This window comes from Monodelphis domestica, chromosome 8, assembly GCF_027887165.1.
Source record: "Monodelphis domestica isolate mMonDom1 chromosome 8, mMonDom1.pri, whole genome shotgun sequence".
Taxonomy (NCBI): domain Eukaryota; kingdom Metazoa; phylum Chordata; class Mammalia; order Didelphimorphia; family Didelphidae; genus Monodelphis; species Monodelphis domestica.
Genome location: NC_077234.1, coordinates 215,875,241 through 215,896,456, shown reverse-complemented (window position 1 = coordinate 215,896,456; position 21,216 = coordinate 215,875,241). Strand labels below are relative to the sequence as shown.

General features: G+C 37.0%; 1 protein-coding gene across 2 annotated transcripts in view; it reads right to left on the bottom strand.

Moving 5' to 3' along the window:
• Positions 1 to 20,713, bottom strand: part of CD99 (CD99 molecule (Xg blood group)) — a 66,638-nt gene extending 45,925 nt beyond the window's left edge. Inside the window, exon 1 of one of the 2 annotated variants that reach the window (XM_007500996.3) lies at positions 20,222 to 20,713. In XM_007500996.3, coding sequence (XP_007501058.1) covers positions 20,222 to 20,288 — 67 coding nt within the window. In that variant the 5' untranslated portion in view covers positions 20,289 to 20,713. The remainder of the gene's footprint in view (positions 1 to 20,221) is intronic. The other variant, XM_007500995.3, reaches the window with a different exon arrangement.
• Positions 20,714 to 21,216: the final 503 nt, after the last annotated feature.

The window sequence follows — 21,216 nt, the reverse complement described above, 5'->3', positions numbered from 1 at the left end:
ATAGAGTGATCCTTTAACATCAAAACCTTAATCACATCCCTATAGCACTATATGATCGATCATATGTTTTTCTAATGTTTTTCTGCTCCCACAGTTCTTTCTCTGGATGTGGATAGCGTTCTCTCTCCTAAATTCTTCTGGATTGTCCTGGGTCATTACATTGCTGCTAGTAGAAAAGTGTATTAGAGGGTGTTTTAGTGGTAAAGAATCAGAGAGAGAGAATGGAGTGCTTTCCCCCTCAAAGCAAAGCAAAGGAGGGAATCTGTTGTTAAGGTAGACCCAGAAAGAGAAGGGTGAGTCTATTTGTTTCCTCTTTCATCCTTCCCTAATTATGGCCCCTCACCTAGCCTGCCAGGTTACTTCCCTCTATCACTAGGTTGGTTCAGCAAGCTCCTCTTCCTAGGGGAAGAGAAGTCACTTCACTCCCTCTGCTTTCCAGAAACTTATTAATCAACCCAGGGATTAATGGGTAGGACATCCAACATATACATAAATGAGTATATAAACTAGACCGACAGACAAATGATATGCATGTATGAATATATTATATATTTATACATTCATACAAAGTAATTTTAAGAAATTAAGAGCTAGTTCAAATCATAACATCCCTTGAGACTATGATTATGGAAAGAAGGGGACAAGAACTAAGAATTCCCTTCAAAATTCACCTTGTTTCTAAGTAGAGTTCCACCTATAACAGTAATGGCAAACCTATGGCACAGGTGCCAAAAATGGCACACAGAGAACTCTCTGTGAGCAGTTGACCACTCTCCCCTCCTCCAGAGTTCTTTACTAGAAAGGCAGAGGGACTTGAGCAGAGCTGCTCCCCTTCCCCCTCTCCACTGTGCCTGACAACATTTTTTCACATCACCTGCCCCTCTGCCCAGCAGTCCAATGCGGGGGTAAGGTGGGCAGCTCATAGGCAGGGCAGCTAGAGGGGAGCAGAGTGCTCCAGCCCCTCCCCACCCCCTCTCTATACTACCTGAGGATATTCCTCACTTCACCTACACCTCTGCCCAGCAAACCAATGGGAGTACTTCCTCCTTCTGTGTGGTAAGGTGGAGGGGAAGGGGGGTACAGCACATGGTCTCTGGGTGGTGAGGCAGCATGGCCACTTGGTCTGTGATGGGATGGGGGTGGGGATCAACACTCCATCTCTGAAAAGTTCACCATCACTGACCTATTACACGATGACAGGCATTGACTGAACAATAACACTCCAAATGAGAGGAATTGAGCCACTCCCCTGACTTCTTCAGGGAAACTCTAAAGAGAAAGAGAACATTCTTCTAGCCATGTTTCTATTTGGTATTAGTTTTAAGCTAATTTCCTGTTTGTGTCAGAGGTAAACGAACATTTTGAAAGGTGAAAGGATGGAAGATCTCTTTTCCAAAGAGTAGGTCCTTGGTTTCTTTAACCTTACACTAAGCTCTCTTTTTTGGAACTAAGAGTAGGGGAGAAGATAGGCTCTTCTGTTGAAAGGCTTTTCATTAGGTCATCCCATTTTTGATTTTTTTTTTTCCTTATTCCGTCCTGAAAGGACAAACCTTTTTCTAAATCTGGAAATTTTACTCGGTTATGTTAAAAAAAAAAAAGGAATAAACAACCAATAGCTCCCAATCAAACAAAAGAACTCTAAAGTTTTGTATAAATTAAAATAGAGTATATAATCTGAAGTGTAAAAAACACATATTCTCTGTTCTCAGTACAGTGGGTAATCAATTCAAATCCATAGATCAAATTATTCTTGTTACTGTTTGTCATTATCTTCTCTCTGTTTGTTGTTTTCATTCTTCTCTTCCTCATTCTTGTCAGTGTTACTATTTGCAGCAGTTTGTAATGGAGATAGATCAGGCCTTGGAGTCTGGAGGACCTAGGTTAAATTCCTCCTCTGGACTCAAACTAAAAATTCAACCCTGAGCAAATCACCTTAAACTTCAGTGCCTCAGGTAACTTAGAAACTGGAAGTCACAAAAGAGGTGATGATCTGAAATCTTAGCAGAGATTTCCTTAATAGCCAGTTCTTTATGCTGATGAAGTCACAGATTCAGACCAAAAAATAAAAATAAAAATAAGTAAAAAAAATTTAACAAGTCAAATAGTGATAATTACAGAAATTTTAACAGCTTCCTCCACTACAGTCCTTTAATGCATTAGGTAATTCTAGCACAACACAGTCTACCCAATAGGAAAATCTTTAAGTACAGGGAATATTTGTCAATCATATAGGAATGTAAATCTTTCCAAATGTAAATAAAAAGTTGGCCAGAGACTCATGAAATACCATCCACTAAAGTATGAAGGGCTTGTAATCTTCTTGCTATACTTATCCTAACCAAGAATCAGTTTTTAGCATTATTTTATTTTTCCTAATTATATGAAGAAACAATTTTTAACATTCACTTCCTCACATTTTGACATTCTCAGGTTTTCAGTTCTAAAATCTCTCCCTTACTTCCCTTTCTTCTCCTTGAGATGGGAAAACAACTTGGCATAGGTTATGCAAATTTCCACATTCATTATGTTGTGGAAGACACATTAAAAAACAAACAAACAAACAAAAAAATCTCATGAAGAAAACAAAGTGAAAATGCTATATAATCTGCATTCATACTTCATCAGTTTTTTCTCTGCTGGTGGATAGTATTTTTCATCTAATCCTTTAGAGCTCTAACCAAGAATCTTTTGAAAAAAGAGAGGACTTCATTTATAGACAACTTTACAGTTTACAAAAAAAATTTCTCATAGTAACCATGTGAATAATGCAAGTATTATAATAATTTCATTTTCAGATGTAGAAAAAAAAAACTAAGACTCAGAGAAACTAAATGACCTATCTAAAGCAATTACTGGCTAGTAAATCTCAGAAATGGCACTCAAAATCTAGTAATCTGATTCCAATTTCAGTGCTCAACATTTTGCCACAAACCAGGGAAACAGTTATATATAAAGTTGAGTTTATCTAAAGTAAGCATTCCCTTGATCATATGATTCAATGGAGATATGATTGGGGATGTAGACTCTAAATGATCACTCTAGTGCAAATATTAATAATATGGAAATAGGTCTTGATCAAGGACACAAGTAAATCCCAGTGGAATTGCTCATTGGCTAAGAGAGAGGGGTGGGAAGAGGGGAGGGAAAGAACATGATTCATGTAACCATGGAAAAATATTCTAAATTAATTAATTAAATAAATAAACTTTAAAATAAAGTAAGCATTACATTAGAATTTTAGAAATAATTACTAATTCATATTTACATTTACCACATATACCTCTAGGCTATCCTTTGTTCCATAATTGCTTTTGTAAAATGGAGATTTGAACCCTAGACTTCAATCCCCAGAAGTCCTTGGTATTTCCCAAAATTCCCTATAATCTCACCTGAGTCTCCACCTGGGCGAGATCACAATGAGTATTTAATCTGACTGTAATGTCTACCTCGGCCTCTTCCTCTACTCGGCCATTGCAAGATGTAGTAAGTAAACTGTGAATGGGCTAATCAGTTCTTATTTGCATTTTCTTTATTCCTTGATTTCTAATAACCATTAATAAACCTCAAAATATAAATGTTTATTACTAGAGACTAATTTAATTTTTACATTTTCTTGAAGAGACATCTGAATTTGTTTTCTCCTTACTAGTCAGTAAGTATATTTCTGGTCTACTTCAACCTGCTATCAATCAATTCATGCATAAGAATGCAAAACTATTCCAGTGTTAATCTAAAACAATTAGGGAGATAAATATTCTAGAGGTAAAAAAAAATCAAATCTTAAAGTCAAATATCAATAGATCCCATATTATTTCTTAACTTTCTAATTTTGCTAATACTGAACTGACTAGAAAAGAGAGAACCATATCATATGCCTTTGAGATTCTGCCTTTATCCTGGGGTTGGGAAGTGCTAATTACTTATCTGTCCTTTCTCTTCAAAGCACTTTCAAAATTATTCTATTCACATTATGTTGGCTGATTTACTTCCTACTTACTTTCTTTTCCTCTATTAGGTTATTATTTCATTGAGGACATGAATTATGTCTTTTTTGATACATATTCCATACTTCTGTATTATAGGCACTAAAATGATTGATCAACCTTTCAGTATAACAATATCATCTTCTGGAAACTAAACAGTTTCAACTATTAGTAAATCAATTTCAAAACTAAAGTATTATGGTAAAACATGCATTATAAAAGATTTTCAAAAGTAAATAAATATTTTCTCTAAAATATTCTAATAATTCATAGGATAGAAATAAGGGTTGGATCTCTGAGTTCCTTGGCATTGATTAGCATCTCAAACTCAACATACCCCAAACAGATTTACTTTTCTCTTCAAACCTTTCCCTTTTCTGAATTTTCCTATTACTGTTTGGGGAAGCATGATCCTTCCATAACCCAAGCTTGCAACTTTGCTATTATCCTTTATTACTGACTCTCATTCACACCCACATATATGATAAGTTACCAGATCTTGTCATATCTACCATCAAAGTATCTCTCATATATATTCTATTTTCTCTTCTTACATAGCCAAAACCCTTGTTCTATTCCTTACCTCTCACTTGGACAATTGCAACAGTCTTCTAACTAGGATCCCTGCCTCATCTTTCCCACGCCAATCCATTTTCCATTCAGGTGCCAACATGATTTTCCTAAAGCACAGGTCTGACCAGGTCACCTAACCCTTGATCAATGAGATTCAATAGCAATTTGTGACCTCCAACATCAAATATAAACTCTTCTATCTGGCATTTAAAACTCTGCATTACCTTACACCATCCTAACCTTTCTAATTTTGTATATTTCACATCCTTCCATGATGACTTTGATCTAGTCTGCTTGTAATTTCTCAAACACAACACTTAATTCCTGTCTTGTTCTCTCCCTACTGTGCCATGCTTCTTCTCTAGCGCTTCACAAATAGCCAAACATAGTAATTATAATTCAACAGAAGTTTTCAGCAGTAGAAAGCTAAGTTACAAACAAATATGACAACATCCTTCTCGTCTCTCAATCACCTCTCATACCTCTTTGCTAATGAAGCTATAATTTCCCCAGAGTGGCCGAAATATTGAAACAGAGTCATCTTTCTTTCCCTTCTGGGGCTCTTTTGACCCTCTCAGTTTGATTAGAGGAGAAGGCAAAAAGAAATCTGTCATTTAAAAAAAAGTTTTGAGATGGCACTAAGGAAATTAGGTATGATGCTCTTATGTATAAGCCTTTCTTGAAAAATATGTAGAAGATGCTTTAAATGCCACATACTACAATTTCTTTCATTTTACAGATGAGGACACTGAGAATTGATGAGGTTAAATGTCTTGCCTGAGGTCAGAAATCCAGCAAAAAGCAGAGATGAATTTGAATAGAAGTCTTCTGATTCTTACATACAAAATTCTTTGTATTACACATTTCCTCAATGAAGAGTAGAGGTATCTATTTTGTAACCATGGCAGGGAGCACTAGTATTCTGAGAGTCAATAAAATGTGAAAACATTGGAATGCAAGCATTAAGTAGTCATACCGTGGTTTCTGAAGCTTTCTGCACAAACTTCAGGAGCATGGCTGCGTGTTTTAAGAATGTCACAATGACTCACAAAGGGTGGAGTAGCCCTGAATGATTATGACTCATCCCTGACAAGACAAGACTGTCTAAGCCAGTTTCAGAGCCATTTTAAGAAGTTCAGTGAGCAATACCATGTGAATCCCTGGTGAAATTAAAATGGACTTCTTGCCAGTTCTGTTTTTAAAATATTCTTTTCTCTCTCTTTCAACCCCAATTACTACCAATTTAAATACACTAGCACAACCACTGCCTAAAAAAGAAAGCCAACACTCTGTATTGTATGTACTAAAATCTAACAGCCATGTTTTGTTTTGTTTTTAAATCACCTCTGTAAAGATTATTTTTCTTATGTCTGTGGGTAGGAGGTGGTGGAAGGGTTCTGAAGATTCCATTGAAAAATTCCTTTAAAAATAAAGAAAAGCTTCCCAGATTTCTATCCCAAAATCATGTCATTTAAATGTGCCATTTACACTTATATATTTTGTGATAAGTAGTTTGCTAATACTTTTTAATTATTTCTTGTTACTTTGAATTAACTGAACCACTTTTATCTGTCCCCAACAGATTAGAATCCCCTGAAGTTTCTAAGAACTATATTTTCTTACTTTTAAAAAATATCCATAATGAAATGGCTGAAACTTACTGAAGAGTTAAAAAAGGGCTCTCTCTTGAAGAGGAAAAATTGTATATTTGACCTGGAAGAAAAGAAGCTGGCTCTGGGTAATACTTGTATTCTGAGAGCATGATTATAAAGTGAAGAAAAAGGCAATTGCAGCTAGGATGCTCAGAGCATCACATCTGAAGATTGTAGATCCTGAATCTGGCCTAAAAACACTTCCTAGTTGTGTGAGCCTGGGCAAGTCACTTAACCCCAATTGCCTAGGTCTTGTCACTCTTAGGCCTTGGAACTGATTTGAGTATCAATTCCAAGAGAGAGGGGGTGAAGCAGAAGAAGGTACATTGACATCCCTGGAAACGAGGTCAGAGAAGCTCTGGCCCTGGAGTTAGATGCATTTCTCAATTTAATTTTTCCCAGCCCAGAGGACAAATATAAGGAAGTATTTTTTCCTGTATACCAACAGTTGCAAAAACATAGCATAGTATTAGGGTTAAATCATATCCTAAAAGACCACAATGTATAGATGTTATTCCATGAAAATATGTTGTCTTTTTTGTCTTTGTGTGAATGCAGTGCTTTGCAGTTACCAAGACCCCTTGTTCCAGTGCCTCTGAAAAGCAGATGATACTGGTATCAGGGCCTCTGTTTTGCCATAATAGTAACTGCAAATAATTTATTTTTATGTGCTGCCCTGAGGCTTACAAAGCCATTCCCTTGCAATAAGACTGTAAGACCAGTAATACAAGTATTATTATTACATTTTAATCATGAATAAACAAAGTTTCAAAGGTAAAGTGCCTTGCTAAACTAGGTTTTCAATAGAAGAATCAGGACTTAAATTCAGATCTATCAAGCAGCCAAGTGGTTAATTTTCTCTGTGATGCCATATTGCTAAATAACTGTATCAAAAATCAAAATACACTTTTAAGTAACTCTTTTATTTAACAGAGTTTATATTCTCTATCGGGTAGATTTATGATAGAAAATGATTAGATAATGATTGAAAAACCCACAGAGTTCAATCTAAAGCAGGGGTATTTAATGAGGAGTGCATAATAATCCTAATTTCAAGGAGTCAGTGCCTTCAATGGGAGAAAATATGCCATTTTTATTTTTGCTAATTTCTATGTTCTAGGCTGGGCTTGTCTCAAACAATTCTTTTGGTAGTACAGGTTTGATATCAGAACAAAATTAGACTTCCATAGGTCATTCAACAGTTAACTAAAGGATATTTACTTAGCCACATCAAAAGGAATATCCAACAAGAAAGAGTAGACATTAAGAATCCCTTGAATGATTCAAAATTGAGTCAGCTGAGCAAAACTCTCATTGGGACCTCCTAGTTAAGCATCTGAGTTCCTCTTGGCTTCCTTCCTTACAAAAGTCTGATTTTTTAGTCCCTTAAGACAACCAGATCACATGAAATGTTTCAATTACTTTTTTTGTCCCCTAATCTCTTACCTTCTCTCTTAGAATCAGTACCATGTACTACTTCCAAGCAAAAGAAAGTAAGCTATGCAATGGGAGTTTTTAAAAAAATTGCCCAGATACAGAGAGCTAGGAAGTGTTTGAGGCACTGAATCCAGAACCCCCCTTTCTAAGAGGCCTGGTTCTCAATTCACTGAGCAGTCTAGATGCCCCTTCAAAGATCTGTAAAGGAAATAATAACCCTAACTTATATGAAGAGAAATGTTAAAATATTGTTGTTCTCACATCCTAACTGAAATTCAATATTTCCTTCAATTTTTTAAGAACATGTCATGAGAGGGATCCATAGGTTTTAACAGACTGTCGCCTGATTCTATTAAACACAAAAGTTTATACTAGATGATTTCTAAAGCCAGTCTCTACTCTAGTATTCTCTAATGGGATTTAAAAAGTAAATGAGTGAAAAGTTTTAGCTTTGAATAGCTTCAATAGCTTTGAAAATAATATGTTGATATATATTGAATGTAAAATATATATGCATTTTAATTATATACATGTAAAAATTACATGTATGCTGCATATGCATGTATATGTATGTGTAAGTTATACATACATATACACATTTTAAAAGCAAGCTCTACTGATAGAGAATTGTAGTTTCACAGATAATTCTCTTTTTTATTCTACTTTATATAAGAGAATGTTCTCTTTTGGGCATTTGTGAAATTCATTATTAAAAATTAGTTGTAAAGTGAGTATGCTAGATTAATTCTTTTTAATTTTTTTCTTTATTTTATTCCAGTAACAAATTTACACATAAATTTTCCATGGTTACATGATTCATGTTGTCTCCCTCTCCTTGCCCCTCCCCACTCCCAGAGGTACCAAGCAATTCCTCTAGGTTACACATCTATTATCACCCAAAACCTACTTCCATAGTATTCATTTTGTGAGAGCATACGTCAGATTAATTCTTAAGAGGCTTCTGAATGAGACTATAAAAGGACTGTAGTTGGCACAGTGGATGATGGAGGGCTAGATGTGGAGATAGGAAAATCAGGATTAAAATCCAGCCTCAGACACTTACTACTATATAACCTTAAGGTCTCCTACCCTTAATTTCCCTATTTGTAAAATGGGGATAATAGCACTTACCTCATAAGGTGGTTGTGAAAATAAGATAATACTTATAAAGCACATTGCAAACTATAAAGTGCTATATAAATGCTAACTCTCAGTATTATTACCCAATAATAATAATAACAATTCATGTTATTCTTATTACTGAGAAGCTTCATGAAGTTGTTCAAGTAAACTTGAGTTCAAGTCCTTTGATGTCTTAGGGCTCCAGGCAACTCTATTGATAACTAGTAATACTGATGTCAGTATGAACAGCAAGAGGCATTTGCTCATTGGGATTTCACAATAGCAATAAAAATCTAATAGCTTATTAGAAGAGAATTATAATACTTAGCTGAGATGCTTGACTCTTGACTCAAAAACAAGCACTCTTTTTAACATGTGCAATATGTCTAACATCTTTTTTTTTTATTTAAACCCTTACCTTCTGTCTTAGAATCAATATTGTGTATTGGTTCCAAGGCAGAAGAGTGGTAAGGGCTAGGCAATGGGGGTCAAGTGACTTGCCCAGGGTCACATATCCGGGAAGTGTCTGATGCCAGATTTGAACCTAGAACCTCCCATCTCTAGGCCTGACTCTCAATCCACTGAGTCACCCAGCTGCCCCCCATGTCTAACATCTTAAAGCATTATTTAACTAGTCAGAGCTTTATTTTTTCCCCTTTAAACTAAAGATTTTATTGCTATTAGTGAAATCCCAGTGAGGATAATCCCAGTGAGGATAATCCCCATACTGATTCAGATCTCTTCTTCAGGTTAACAGGGTGTCTTAGTCCTGAGTCCTGAGATATCAAGGTGGTACTTAAACCCATGTCTTTCAAAATTAGGCCAGCTCCCTACCCTCTAGGTGATTTTATCTCATAGCTAGTTGTTGCTGTTAATATTATAATATATATTTTCTGGCAGAGTAGGACCAAGAGCATTAAATTACTCTAGCTTGATAGGGTCATAGTTTAACAGATTTAGACTCAGGTAATAAATGGCAATTCTCTTATTTTAGAAATAAGGAAAATGAGTCACAGAAAGATACCAGCAATTAATGGTTATTAATAATGTCAAAAGGAGGGCTAGATCTGGAGTCAGAAGACCTAAGTTCATTCAAATCCTGACTGCTACTTATTGCCTTTGTGTCCTAGAAAAATAATGTAACCTCTAAGTTTGCTTATCTGCAAAATTAATGGGTTTTGCTAGACCAGTGATGGCAAACCTATGGTACAGATGCCAAAGATGACATAGAGATCACTCTCTGTGGGCACGGAGCTGCCCTCCCAACTCCCCCAGCTCATTACTAGAAAAGCAGAGGGACTGGAGTGGAGCTGCTCCCTTCCCCTCTCCACCACACCTGATAACCTTTTTTCACATCCCCTGCCCCTCTGTTCAGCAGCCTAATGAGAGTGCACAAGGTAGGCAGCTCACATGTTGCAGAGCTGGAGGAGAGTGGAGTGTTTGGGTCACTCCCCTCCCCCTCTCTACATTTGCTGAGGACATTCCTCACTTCACCCACCCCTTGTCCCAGCAGCCTAACAGGAGCACTTCCTCCCTCCCCTGTGTGGGGCAAAGGGGGGGGGGTGAGGATGTACCTGTCACTTGGGGGTAACTAGAATGTCATAGTCTCTGGGGGCAGGTGGGCATAGCATTCAGTCTGGGGGGTGTGAAGTGCTGACAGGGCCCAGCACTCCATCTCTAAAAGGTTCACCATCACTGTGCTACTGTGCTAGGTGACCCCAAAGATCCTTACCAGTTCTAAATCTATAATATTCATATTACAAAACCCAAGTAATCATTAAGTGGTGATATGACTGATGAAGTCCCAGGGCTTCCCAAAATAACCTTTAAAATACATAAGCTTCTACATTTACATTTAAACATAGAAACCTCAGGTACTCCTTTCTAAGGTAGTCAAATAACCAGAGTCACAAATAAGATATATTTTTAAAAGCTTGTGCAAGTACTACAAATAACCCTCTGGACAAGTAGAACAAAAAGTACTCTTAAGTAAGAAGAGGAGTAACATGGTTTGGCCCACATAAGGGTGTGAGGGAAGAGGAAAGAGTCAGAAATGGGACACCAACTCCCAACTCTAACAAGCAGAAAATAGAGCCTGTTGCTAGGAAGATTTCCACACTCTCTGGCCACACATATGTACCAGAGGAAAAAGCTACTTGGTAGCTTCCTATTTTAAACAATTATTCTTCATAATTAGGTACTAAGGCCAATTATTCCTTCACACTTAAATCTAAGAATTCAAGTAGCCAGAAGGTGCAAATAGTGTACATGCAAACAAATGATAGATGCTTTATGAGGGGTGGAGGGCAGAGGCAACTTGAAATATGGAACTTGGAGGCAACACCCAGGTCAAACATTTTTTCCTTTTTTTTAACCTTTCTGGTCTGCAGACCTAATAGTGGTATTGCTGGGTCAGAAGGTACACTCAAAGGTACCTTTGAGCATAGTTCTGAATTGCTCTCCAGAATGGATGGACTAGTCTACAACTCAACACCATTAGTGTCTCAGTTTTCCCATTTCCCCATCTAACTTCTTTAATTTTCTTTTTCTGTCCTATTAGCCAATCTGACAGTTGCAAGGTAGTCCCTCAGAGTTGTTTTAATTTGCATTTTTCTAATCCATGGTGATTTAGAGATTTTTTTCATGTGGCTATAGACCATTTTGATTTTTTCATCGGAAAGTTATCTGTTCATATCCTTTGACCATTTTTCAGTTGAAGAATAACTCATATTCTTATAAATCTGACTCTCTTTATTTGAGGAATGAGGCCATTAATCAGAGAAACTTTCTGTAAAAATTTCTCCCAGATTTCTGCTTTCATAAGGAAATATTTTTTCATGACTTTGCATGGTTAATAGGTATCACACTGTTTTCCTCTAATGGTGGGAGAGTGGGCTATAGGAAAGGAGAGAATCTGAATCCCAAAGTGGAAAAAAAATGAATGTTAAGAAGGGAAGAAAGTACCATATTTGAGCTAGAGAGGACCTTAAGGTTTGTTTAATTGAATCTATTTTATAGAGGAAGAAACTGATGTAGAGATGGAAATTGATTTGCCCAAGTTCACAGCGCAATATTTGTTCCTATTTTTGGAACTGAGATTAAGCTTAAATAGAGTTAAGTGGAGTCCAAACCTCAAACTTGAATTGATTGAGCTTTAAAAGACTTCATAAACCCACCCCCTGATATTATATATGGAGAGAAACAGAAGCCCTGCATAGTTACTAAAAGAGAAACTATACTCTGAGGGGCAGCTAGGAAGTACAGTGGATGGAGTGCCATGCCTGGAGTCTACAGGACCTGGGTTCAAATTTTATCTCAGACATTTCTATCAGTGTAACCCTGGGCAAGAAACTTAACCCTGATTGCCTATCCCTTGCTGTTGTTCTTCTGTCTTAGAACTGATACTAAAACAGAAGGCAAAGGTTTAAAAAATAAAAAGTTTAAAAAAGAAAGAAAGAAACTAGACCCTGAGTCTCAAATCCTAAGACATCAATCACTCATCCAAGTTGTTGAAATTAGGCCTCCCTTTGGAGAAGCAGTATTTCAAAGCAGCAAGCAGCCCTTGTTCTCATTACTCAGGACAAAGATCTGGGCAAAGAATCACCGACCCATAAATCTCAATTTTTTTTTCAGTCACATCTTAACCCCACAGTCATCCATTATATTCTCGAACTTATTTTCATCATTGATCAATAGGAAAGTTTTTGCAATCAGGAATGACAAACTTTAAGGACAAAGAATAAAATGCCAATGGCAATATTTTTGGGACAGAAAGGTCCTCCAGCTCCCATAGTAACTTTGTCCAATTAAAGTCCTTACTCATCCTGACCACCTCTACAGAGAATTACTACAAAGACAGTCCTCCCCCTGCTTCCCAAAGAGAAAGGCTCTCCTGCTTCAGGCATCACACTGAGCTTAAAGTCTGTAATGCCTGGGAGAGGAAAATTTCACAGAAATCTAAAGACCCTAGAATATAAAAATACAAAAGTAGCTGGGCACTGGGGAACCACAACAAGAGTTATGGCTCTAGCTCCCTTCCTTGGCCTTCTTTGTACTTGAAGCATTGCCCTGCCATAACTGATTGCGAGTTTCTAGGCAGCCTAGCAGCTACACAGACTTCTTCAACAAAAGCAGCAATTCTGAGAGGCTCACAGAGGGGACCATAGTCCAGCCTTCCTCTTCTTATGATAGAGGACAATACTCATGTCCAGCCATCCAGGGTTCTCCCCACTAAAGGTAATTAGATATAAAGCCTCTACTCTCACTATCTTATTGTTTACATATCCCCATATATTGGGCATGTTGCCTAAAACCAGGGGACAAAAGTGTCAGAAGTGGCCTTTTAAATTGCCTAGCCTGAAGCAAAGTCCCAGTTCAAGTTGTAAAAATTAAAATTAGTATATAATAACTTTAAATATTATATTTTATACGATTTATTAGTAAACCCTAGAAGTAACAAAATAAAACCAAGTTCCTATGGCTAATCTACCTGCTCAAAACCCTACTCCAGGGGCAATTTGGAACTATGCCCAAAGGGCGACAAAAGAATATCTACCCTTTGACCCAGCCATAGCACTGCTGGGTCTGTACCCCAAAGAGATAATGGACACAAAGACTTGTACAAAAATATTCATAGCTGGGCTCTTTGTGGTGGCCAAAAATTGGAAAACGAGGGGATGCCCATCAATTGGGGAATGGCTGAACACATTGTGGTATATGTTGGTGATGGAATACTATTGTGCTAAAAGGAATAATAAAGTGGAGGAGTTCCATGGAGACTGGAACAACCTCCAGGAAGTGATGCAGAGCGAGAGGAGCAGAACCAGGAGAACATTGTACACAGAGACTAATACACTGTGGTATAATCGAACGTAATGGACTTCTCCATTAATGGCGGTGTAATGTCCCTGCACAACTTGCAGGGATCTAGGAGAAAAAAACACTATTCATAAGCAGAGGATAAACTATGGGAGTAGAAACACCGAGGAAAAGCAACTGCCTGAATACAGCGGTTGAGGGGACATGACAGAGGAGAGACTCTAAATGAACACTCTAATGCAAATATTATCAACATAGCAATGGGTTCAAATCAAGAAAACATGTAATGCCCAGTGGACTTACGCGTCGGCTATGGGGGGTGGGGGGAGGAAAAGAAAATGATCTGTGTCTTTAACGAATAATGCTTGGAAATGATCAAATAAAATATATTTAAAAAATAATTAAAAAAAAAGAAAATGATATATGTCTTTAACGAATAATTCTTGGAAATGATCAAATAAAATATATTTTTTTAAAAACCCACTCCAGGGGGAAGCTGGGTAACTCAGTGGATTGAGGAGGTCCTAAATTCAAATTTGACCTCACACACTTCCCAGCTATGTGACCCTGGGCAAGTCACTTAAGCCCCATTGCCTATTAAAAACAACAACAAAAAAAAAAACACTGCACTAAAGTCTCAACCCAGGAAGGAAAGAGGGTTAAACATGAACTCCACCCAATTTATCTTCTGTCTATGTCAGCATATAAGGACAGGAAGTGAGTAGGCTCCTGAGTAATGTAGTTCAAAGGCAAAAAATTTCAAATTACAAATTTTTCCAATTATACAAAGTGCAGTCTATAACTCAATCATTTAATTTGAGAAAGGAGTATTTTGGTACACTGCTTTCTAAAAAAAAATACAGAGAAAAGGTCATCCTAAAATATATCTGTGTAATAAATACACCAAGGTGCAGCTGGGTGCCTCAGTGGATTGAGATCTAGGCCAAGAGAATGGGAAGTTCTAGATTCAAATCTAGCCTCAGACACTTCGTAGCTGTGTGACCCTGGGCAAGTCACTTAATCCCCATTGCTTAGTCCTTACTGCTCTTCTCCCTTGAACCAATAAACAGTATTGATTCTAAGATGGAAGATAAGGATTTTAAAAAATAAACACACCCAAAGCCCTCAAATTTCATGATGGCATATTCTGAGTATCATTTCCTTTGTAACATCAGTACTATAGTATTTTGTAATAACACTTTATAAGTGATATTTTGTAAGCAATAATTTATAAGCAATACTTTGTAACAGCCATCATACAATTCCTGAAAGATAAGAAAAAATGTTGTTGAAAATGAACTAAAACATCATGAGGTCAGCTGATTCAGCTGCCTACTCTAACTCACTGGAGATCTAGTCTCAAAAGCTTAACTGATATTCCTTTAGAATTATGCTACTAAACAAGCTTTGATAAACTGACTCCTACACAAAATATAGTTGGATAATCACACTATGTATACACCTAGATTCATACTTTATCAGGAAAATATATATTCTGTTTAGTCCTATGTGACTTTTACTTAGGTTCTCCGACTAATCTCAACAAAAGAGTGTCCTTTCATTTGTTGTAATTAACCAATATCCTCCATACCATTTACTTGGGTTTTGGAATACCATTCATCCTTCCCATAGGTGATATTAAAATATGTTATTCCTTCAAGATGCAGCTCAAGTCCTATATATCCCAATAAGCACAGTTGGGAAGAGCACTCTACTTAGACTGAAGAAGACTCATTTTCATGAGTTCAAATCTGGTCTCTTGTACATACTTGTGTGATGGACAAGTCACTTAACCCTATTTGTCTCAATTCCTCATTTATAAAATGAGCTGGAGAAGGAAATGGCAAACCATTCCAGTATATTTGCAAAGAAAATCTCAAATGAGATCATGGAGCATTGGGCACAAATGAACAGCAACAAGAAGTTAACTATGTATATATTTTTGCTTTTTTCTTCTTTCACTTTGCATCAGTCCATATCTCTTCTCATGCTTCTCTATATTCTTCATATTAATCAGAAATAGTCAGAAACTTTACGTTGACCTCAACATCATGATGTCATTTTGGTCCTCTTTGAGTATGAAGGAAGATGAAAACCATTAATTAGGAAACAAAGGAGATATTTATACCATCCTTAACATACTTTGTATCAAGTGTTAATCATATAATTTTCTTAGCTATCCTTTGTAATAGAACTGTTGGTTTAAAAAAATTAAGGCTCAAGGATTATTAACCAATATTGTATTCCATTTCTCTACTATGTCTTATTTAAACTTTTAAACCATCTAGTCCAATTATCCCTTAAGAAACTAAGGGCTAGAGAGGTAAAAGTTGCATAGTGATATAGAGTTAATCGAAGAGGTGTAACTGGAACTCATCTCCCTTAATTGTCCTTTCTACTAGAATATGTTGCCCTTTATTTCCTATAGGCAACTGGTGGATATAGGCACAGTGGATAAAAGCACTAGGCCTAAAGACAGAAAGACCTAAGTTCATATCTAGCCTCAGACACTTACTAGTTAGTTGTATGATCCTGGACACATTATGCCTCAGTTGCCTTAACTCTAAAATGGTTGCAAGGTTATTGTGGGGAGCAAATAAGATATTTGCAAAAGTTTCTGGAACATTGTAGGCCCTATATAAAATGTAAAGGAACACTTGATTTGGAAGAAGAAGACAGATTCAAATCCTGATTTTATCACTTAATATGTGACACTGAACAAATTATTTAAACTCTGTAGGTCTCCATTTCTTTAACTATAAATAAGATTACTGGATTTGATGGATCTGAGGCATTTTTTAATCTTAAATCTATGATCCCATGAGAAACACAAATAATGTCACTATTTTTATTTATGCTTACATAGGACTTATCTGAAAATTATATATCCCCATTTTACTGAGGAAAACTGAGGTTGAAAGATTAAGCAAACCACATAGATTATAACTGTGAGAATAAAGACTCAAACCTAGGTTTCCTGACTTCACATCTAGCACTTCTCAAAAGAAGAAATCACTTCTATCAACACATCTCTAGGATCAGTCACCCCTCTTTCCACTCACACAATCATCACACTTTTTCTCCACTCATTGGGCTTTCACCTAATTCAACTCCTCTTTATTTCTTGCCTGGAATATAGCAATAGATTACTATTTGACCTCCCAAGCTACAGTCTCCCTCTATCTCCAGTCCAGTTTCCACCTAACTGCTAGGGACAGTCCTAAGGTGCAGCTTTAGTCATGTCTCTCCTCTGCTTAATAAATTCCAGTGGCTCTCTATTACCTCTAGGATAAAGTTCAAACTTTTTTGGATCACATTTCTCCCTTATACAAACTTTAGTACCAGTCAAACTTTGTTTTCTTGCTATTCTTTACACTTTCTGTTAACATCTTCATTTCCTTTACATAGGTTGCCTGCTATGTCAGGAATGTACACCTTCTGAAAATGTCTGGCTTCCTCCAAAGCTCAACATAAGACTTATTTACTATACAAGTCCTCCCATTGTCATCCCAGCAGCTATTTCCCTAAAACCTTGTATTTACTTTTTATGTGCATATATACATATATCTATAAATTACACACATACACACACACACACACAATTGTACCCCCTTCCCCTCAGAATTTAAGCTTCTCTAAGGACTGTTTCTTGTTTATCTTTCTATCCCCATTGTCTAGCATAATGCCACAGTCAATGTTTACAAATGTTTTTTCATTGATTGAACCCAAAATTTTTGAATAGCAAATATTTACAAATACTAAAATACATTTCCATGAAGAACTTGTGAAGAAATTAAACTCAGGAGGGAGAAGAAAGGAAATGTACCACAGTTAAAATATGAATTTTTACCAGTCATACAAGTTATGTTAATAGTTTAGAGCAAATTTTTGGTAATTACAATATTTTAAAATCTCTTCTTCATTTTCAAAAATGAAATCACATTTTTGCCATCACATATTCGTATTTTTCCATTTTTTTCTGACACAAAACAAAGACTATTTTAAAAACATGACTGAACTTGATTGTGAACTTAATATTAAAGTAAGGAAAACATACAAAAGGGGCCTCATGTTGTTTAATTAATTTCTATTTAACTAATAGATGTTCTTAAATTGTGTGGTCTAGTCCAAATGACACATCATAGAAATCAGGTCACAAGTTTAACCAATGATCAATGAGTGACCATGGATTAACCACGTAAAATTCCAATTCACAGAAGTTTTTCTGATTTTGCAACCAGCACTTTGCTGGTAAAAGTTTAACTGGATCTCTCCATTCATAGGAAAAACATACTTTAAAGTTTAATTGACACTATTATTCTCACTCTGTTAGGTCTAGACAACAATAAAGATTACATTATTATTATATAAAGATTATATTAAATTGTTATAATAATAAATTAAAAATAACAATAAATCAAGTTCTGATTTGTAGGTTTGCTGATTTCTGATATTATTTTAAGCAGGCTTCAAAACAAAACTGTCTCTTAGCTACCACCCACACACTAACAAAGATTCATACTTACAAATAGTCTACAACTCCCACCTCTTACTACCAAAAAACCCAAAAACTTTTCATTACTGTTGCCATGAGTCTTACCATGGCAACACTAGAAAATCTTAAAAAAAAAAAAAATCCATGAATGAAAATCTATTATATTCTTTTCCTTTTTGTTATCCTGGACCATTTGATTCCATATTCCCATAATCCAAAACTCAGAACAGTACTTACAATTAGCAACAAAATAAAATTGCATTAATAGTGAAATAGACTTGTGTAGGGTACTCTGACATCCTACTCACCACTTATAAGTGTTATGGAAGATGATGTTTCCTATTTTTAAAAAAATTAGAAAATATTTTGGGGCACAATGCTCATTGCAACTTGGGAATTCCCTGAAACTCAGTTCATCTCTAAATTTTAGGAGGGATAAGGCTCTAAGGAGCTCAAAATGTTTTGCAGTTGACTTTGTTCCTTATATACAGTAAATGTTTCTATTTACCTCTACAGACACTACTACAGATGAGTGCAAGGGAAGAAATCATTTCCTTAAATGCCCTAGTGCAATTTATTTTGGGGACACATGGAAAGGATTAAATAGTTCAACAATAACATGCCACCATATATATGAAAGAGAGAGAGGACACTAAGTAGATATTACAATTTACTATCTGACAATCTTCAATTTTATTTTAGTGCCCAAAGGGGGAAATAAAAGGTAGGGCTGGAAACTATGAAGAAAATGTTAAAGTTTTTGTGAATCTAGCACCATATCTCTCCTTCCACTCCCCCCCCCCCATTCTCCATAAATCTTAAAACACCCAACCTATTGCTTTCTATAAAAGAGAAAAGGCAGGCAAAATGAGTACCTCATATTCTGTGAACTGTTTTAAAAAGACTAAATACCTAGTACCAGGTATTACCAGGTATGAGAAACTTTGAAAAATTCTCTACACTTTCTCCAAAGATTTATCTTCATGCAGCAGACATGCACATATTTTAAAGAAATTTACAAGCCATCTGGATTTCTAAAAACACTACTTGGAAGTATAAACTACTTCCAGAGAGACAGAGGAATAATTGTAAAACTATCTCTTACTTCATATAATTGTCTATCTGTCTTCTCCCCCATACTTGGATATATGGATATATGAATATGCATACTATATATGTTTTATATATTCATATATTACATATATACACATAAGCTACCTTTAAAAAACCAATATTACCTGTTATTTCCACTTCTCAAAAAACTAGCCACCAATTCTGTATGCCTCATACACATAATTAAGGGCCATCTTTGGGTAACTAAAAGTTGATTCTTTACTACATTCCTTTGATGCAAATATGTTAAACCTTTTGCACAGCATTCTGGAAGAAAAATATAGTCCTCGTATTGAAAAGATATCCACTCTATTTTACAGTCCCAAGCTTTTGCTAGTGAAAAACCAACCATCTCTGATCAATGGCCAAACATCGATCTAATGGTCTACTAGTTCCTTTAATAACTTCATATGCAACCAATAAAGATTTAGCAGTCCTTTGCTAATTACTTTGCCGCTAAACATGCCACCCAGACATTTTCACCTAGTGGTAAGTTGCAATTTGCCCTCTAGGAAATAGCAGAACTAATTTCAGTGAGTACAGATTGTGTGCGGGAGGCTTGCAAACCACATAAGGCAAACAATTTTTCCAACAGTCCAAAAAAAAAGAAAAAAAATGCTGACGTTGCCTACTATCATTTATTTAATAATGGAGAAAAAAAAAAACAGGCCCGACTTCTCTTCTCTTTCTAGTTTGCTCACAGAACTTAAAGTAGAGTCTCACTGATTTATGATTTCCCTTCCCCCAAATGGGATGAGAGACTCTGCTCCAGCTTCTTCGGATCCCCTTGGGCACTCCGCTGGCGCTGGAAGGATCGCGTCTCCTCCCCCCAACCCCAACTGTACAGGCCTTCCCAGGTCTACCGAAGAATCTCTTAGCAAACAAATTGCGTTAAGAGAATTCCCCAAAAGAACTGATTGCCCACCCTCCTCGTCTTTAAATTCCTCCCTCATTTTTCCTAAAAGCCCACGCTATGAACCCCACACACCCCAACCCTGGCAGAAGTTTGGGCGAGCAGAGCCTCTAACCTCGAGCTGGAGCCAGAGAGCAGACGAGAAGAACGAGTAGAAGGGGCACTCCAGGCCAGCGCCCCATGGTCCTCTTGCTCTAGAAAGTTCACTCAAGTCCTCAGAAGTTTAACCGAGCTGTTGTCAGTGGGCTTACTGGCTTCTTTAGTCTCCTCTGGGCTCAGAGGACCTATACTAGAGGAAGGGGGAGATAACGCGCCTCTTCCAGAGAACAAGGGGACAAGGGTGGGGTAGGGAGGGGCACCGGGTGCTGAAGATGAAAACAGCAAGCAAGTTAGTTAAATTTCCAGCCTGCCAGCCAAGGGGCGCGGCACTCCCCCCTGATATTTGTAAAGCTCCCGCCCAATTGGGGACAGGACCCACCCATCCCTCTTCACTAGCCAATCAGGGCCCCTCAAGGGGCGCTGAAGTGGGGTGGCTCTGAAAGCAGCTGGCTCTAAGCCTAAAGCCGCGCCCTGAAAGGGGCCACTTCTGCTGTAGTCTGTAACTCCAAATGTTCCAGCAAAGGGGTGACTGCCTCCTCGCTTCATCTTCCTTGTCTCGGAGCTTCAGTCCTGGGAGAAAGGCTTGCTCTGAAAAACCCAACCGGCTGCTGCTTTGGGGACGGCGGGTAGGGGTGGGGTATTTTTAAACGGCCTGGGGAGAATAGCGAGGGAGAGGGGAGCCTCAAAAGTGGAAATACTTGTTTGAGTATTGATTGCTTTGTTTGGACAAAGCTTTGTTTGGACAAAGCTTTGATCATCAGCAACTCCACCATATGGCCAAATACATTTAAATCTCTCTTGGAGGAATGAACCTTGGAGGAATGAAAGGACCCTAAAATGGCCCAGAGCCAACTCACACAACTCTTAAAACAAGAAACCTGGTGTCTCTAACAGAGCCCTGAGTCATTGGCCTCCTTTCGGGAATGGCACTGGCTGAGGAATATTAATAAGAATTTTTGTTTTGGTCTCTACTTTTCCTCCTCTTTTTCTAGAAAGGTCCTGATTTGATGA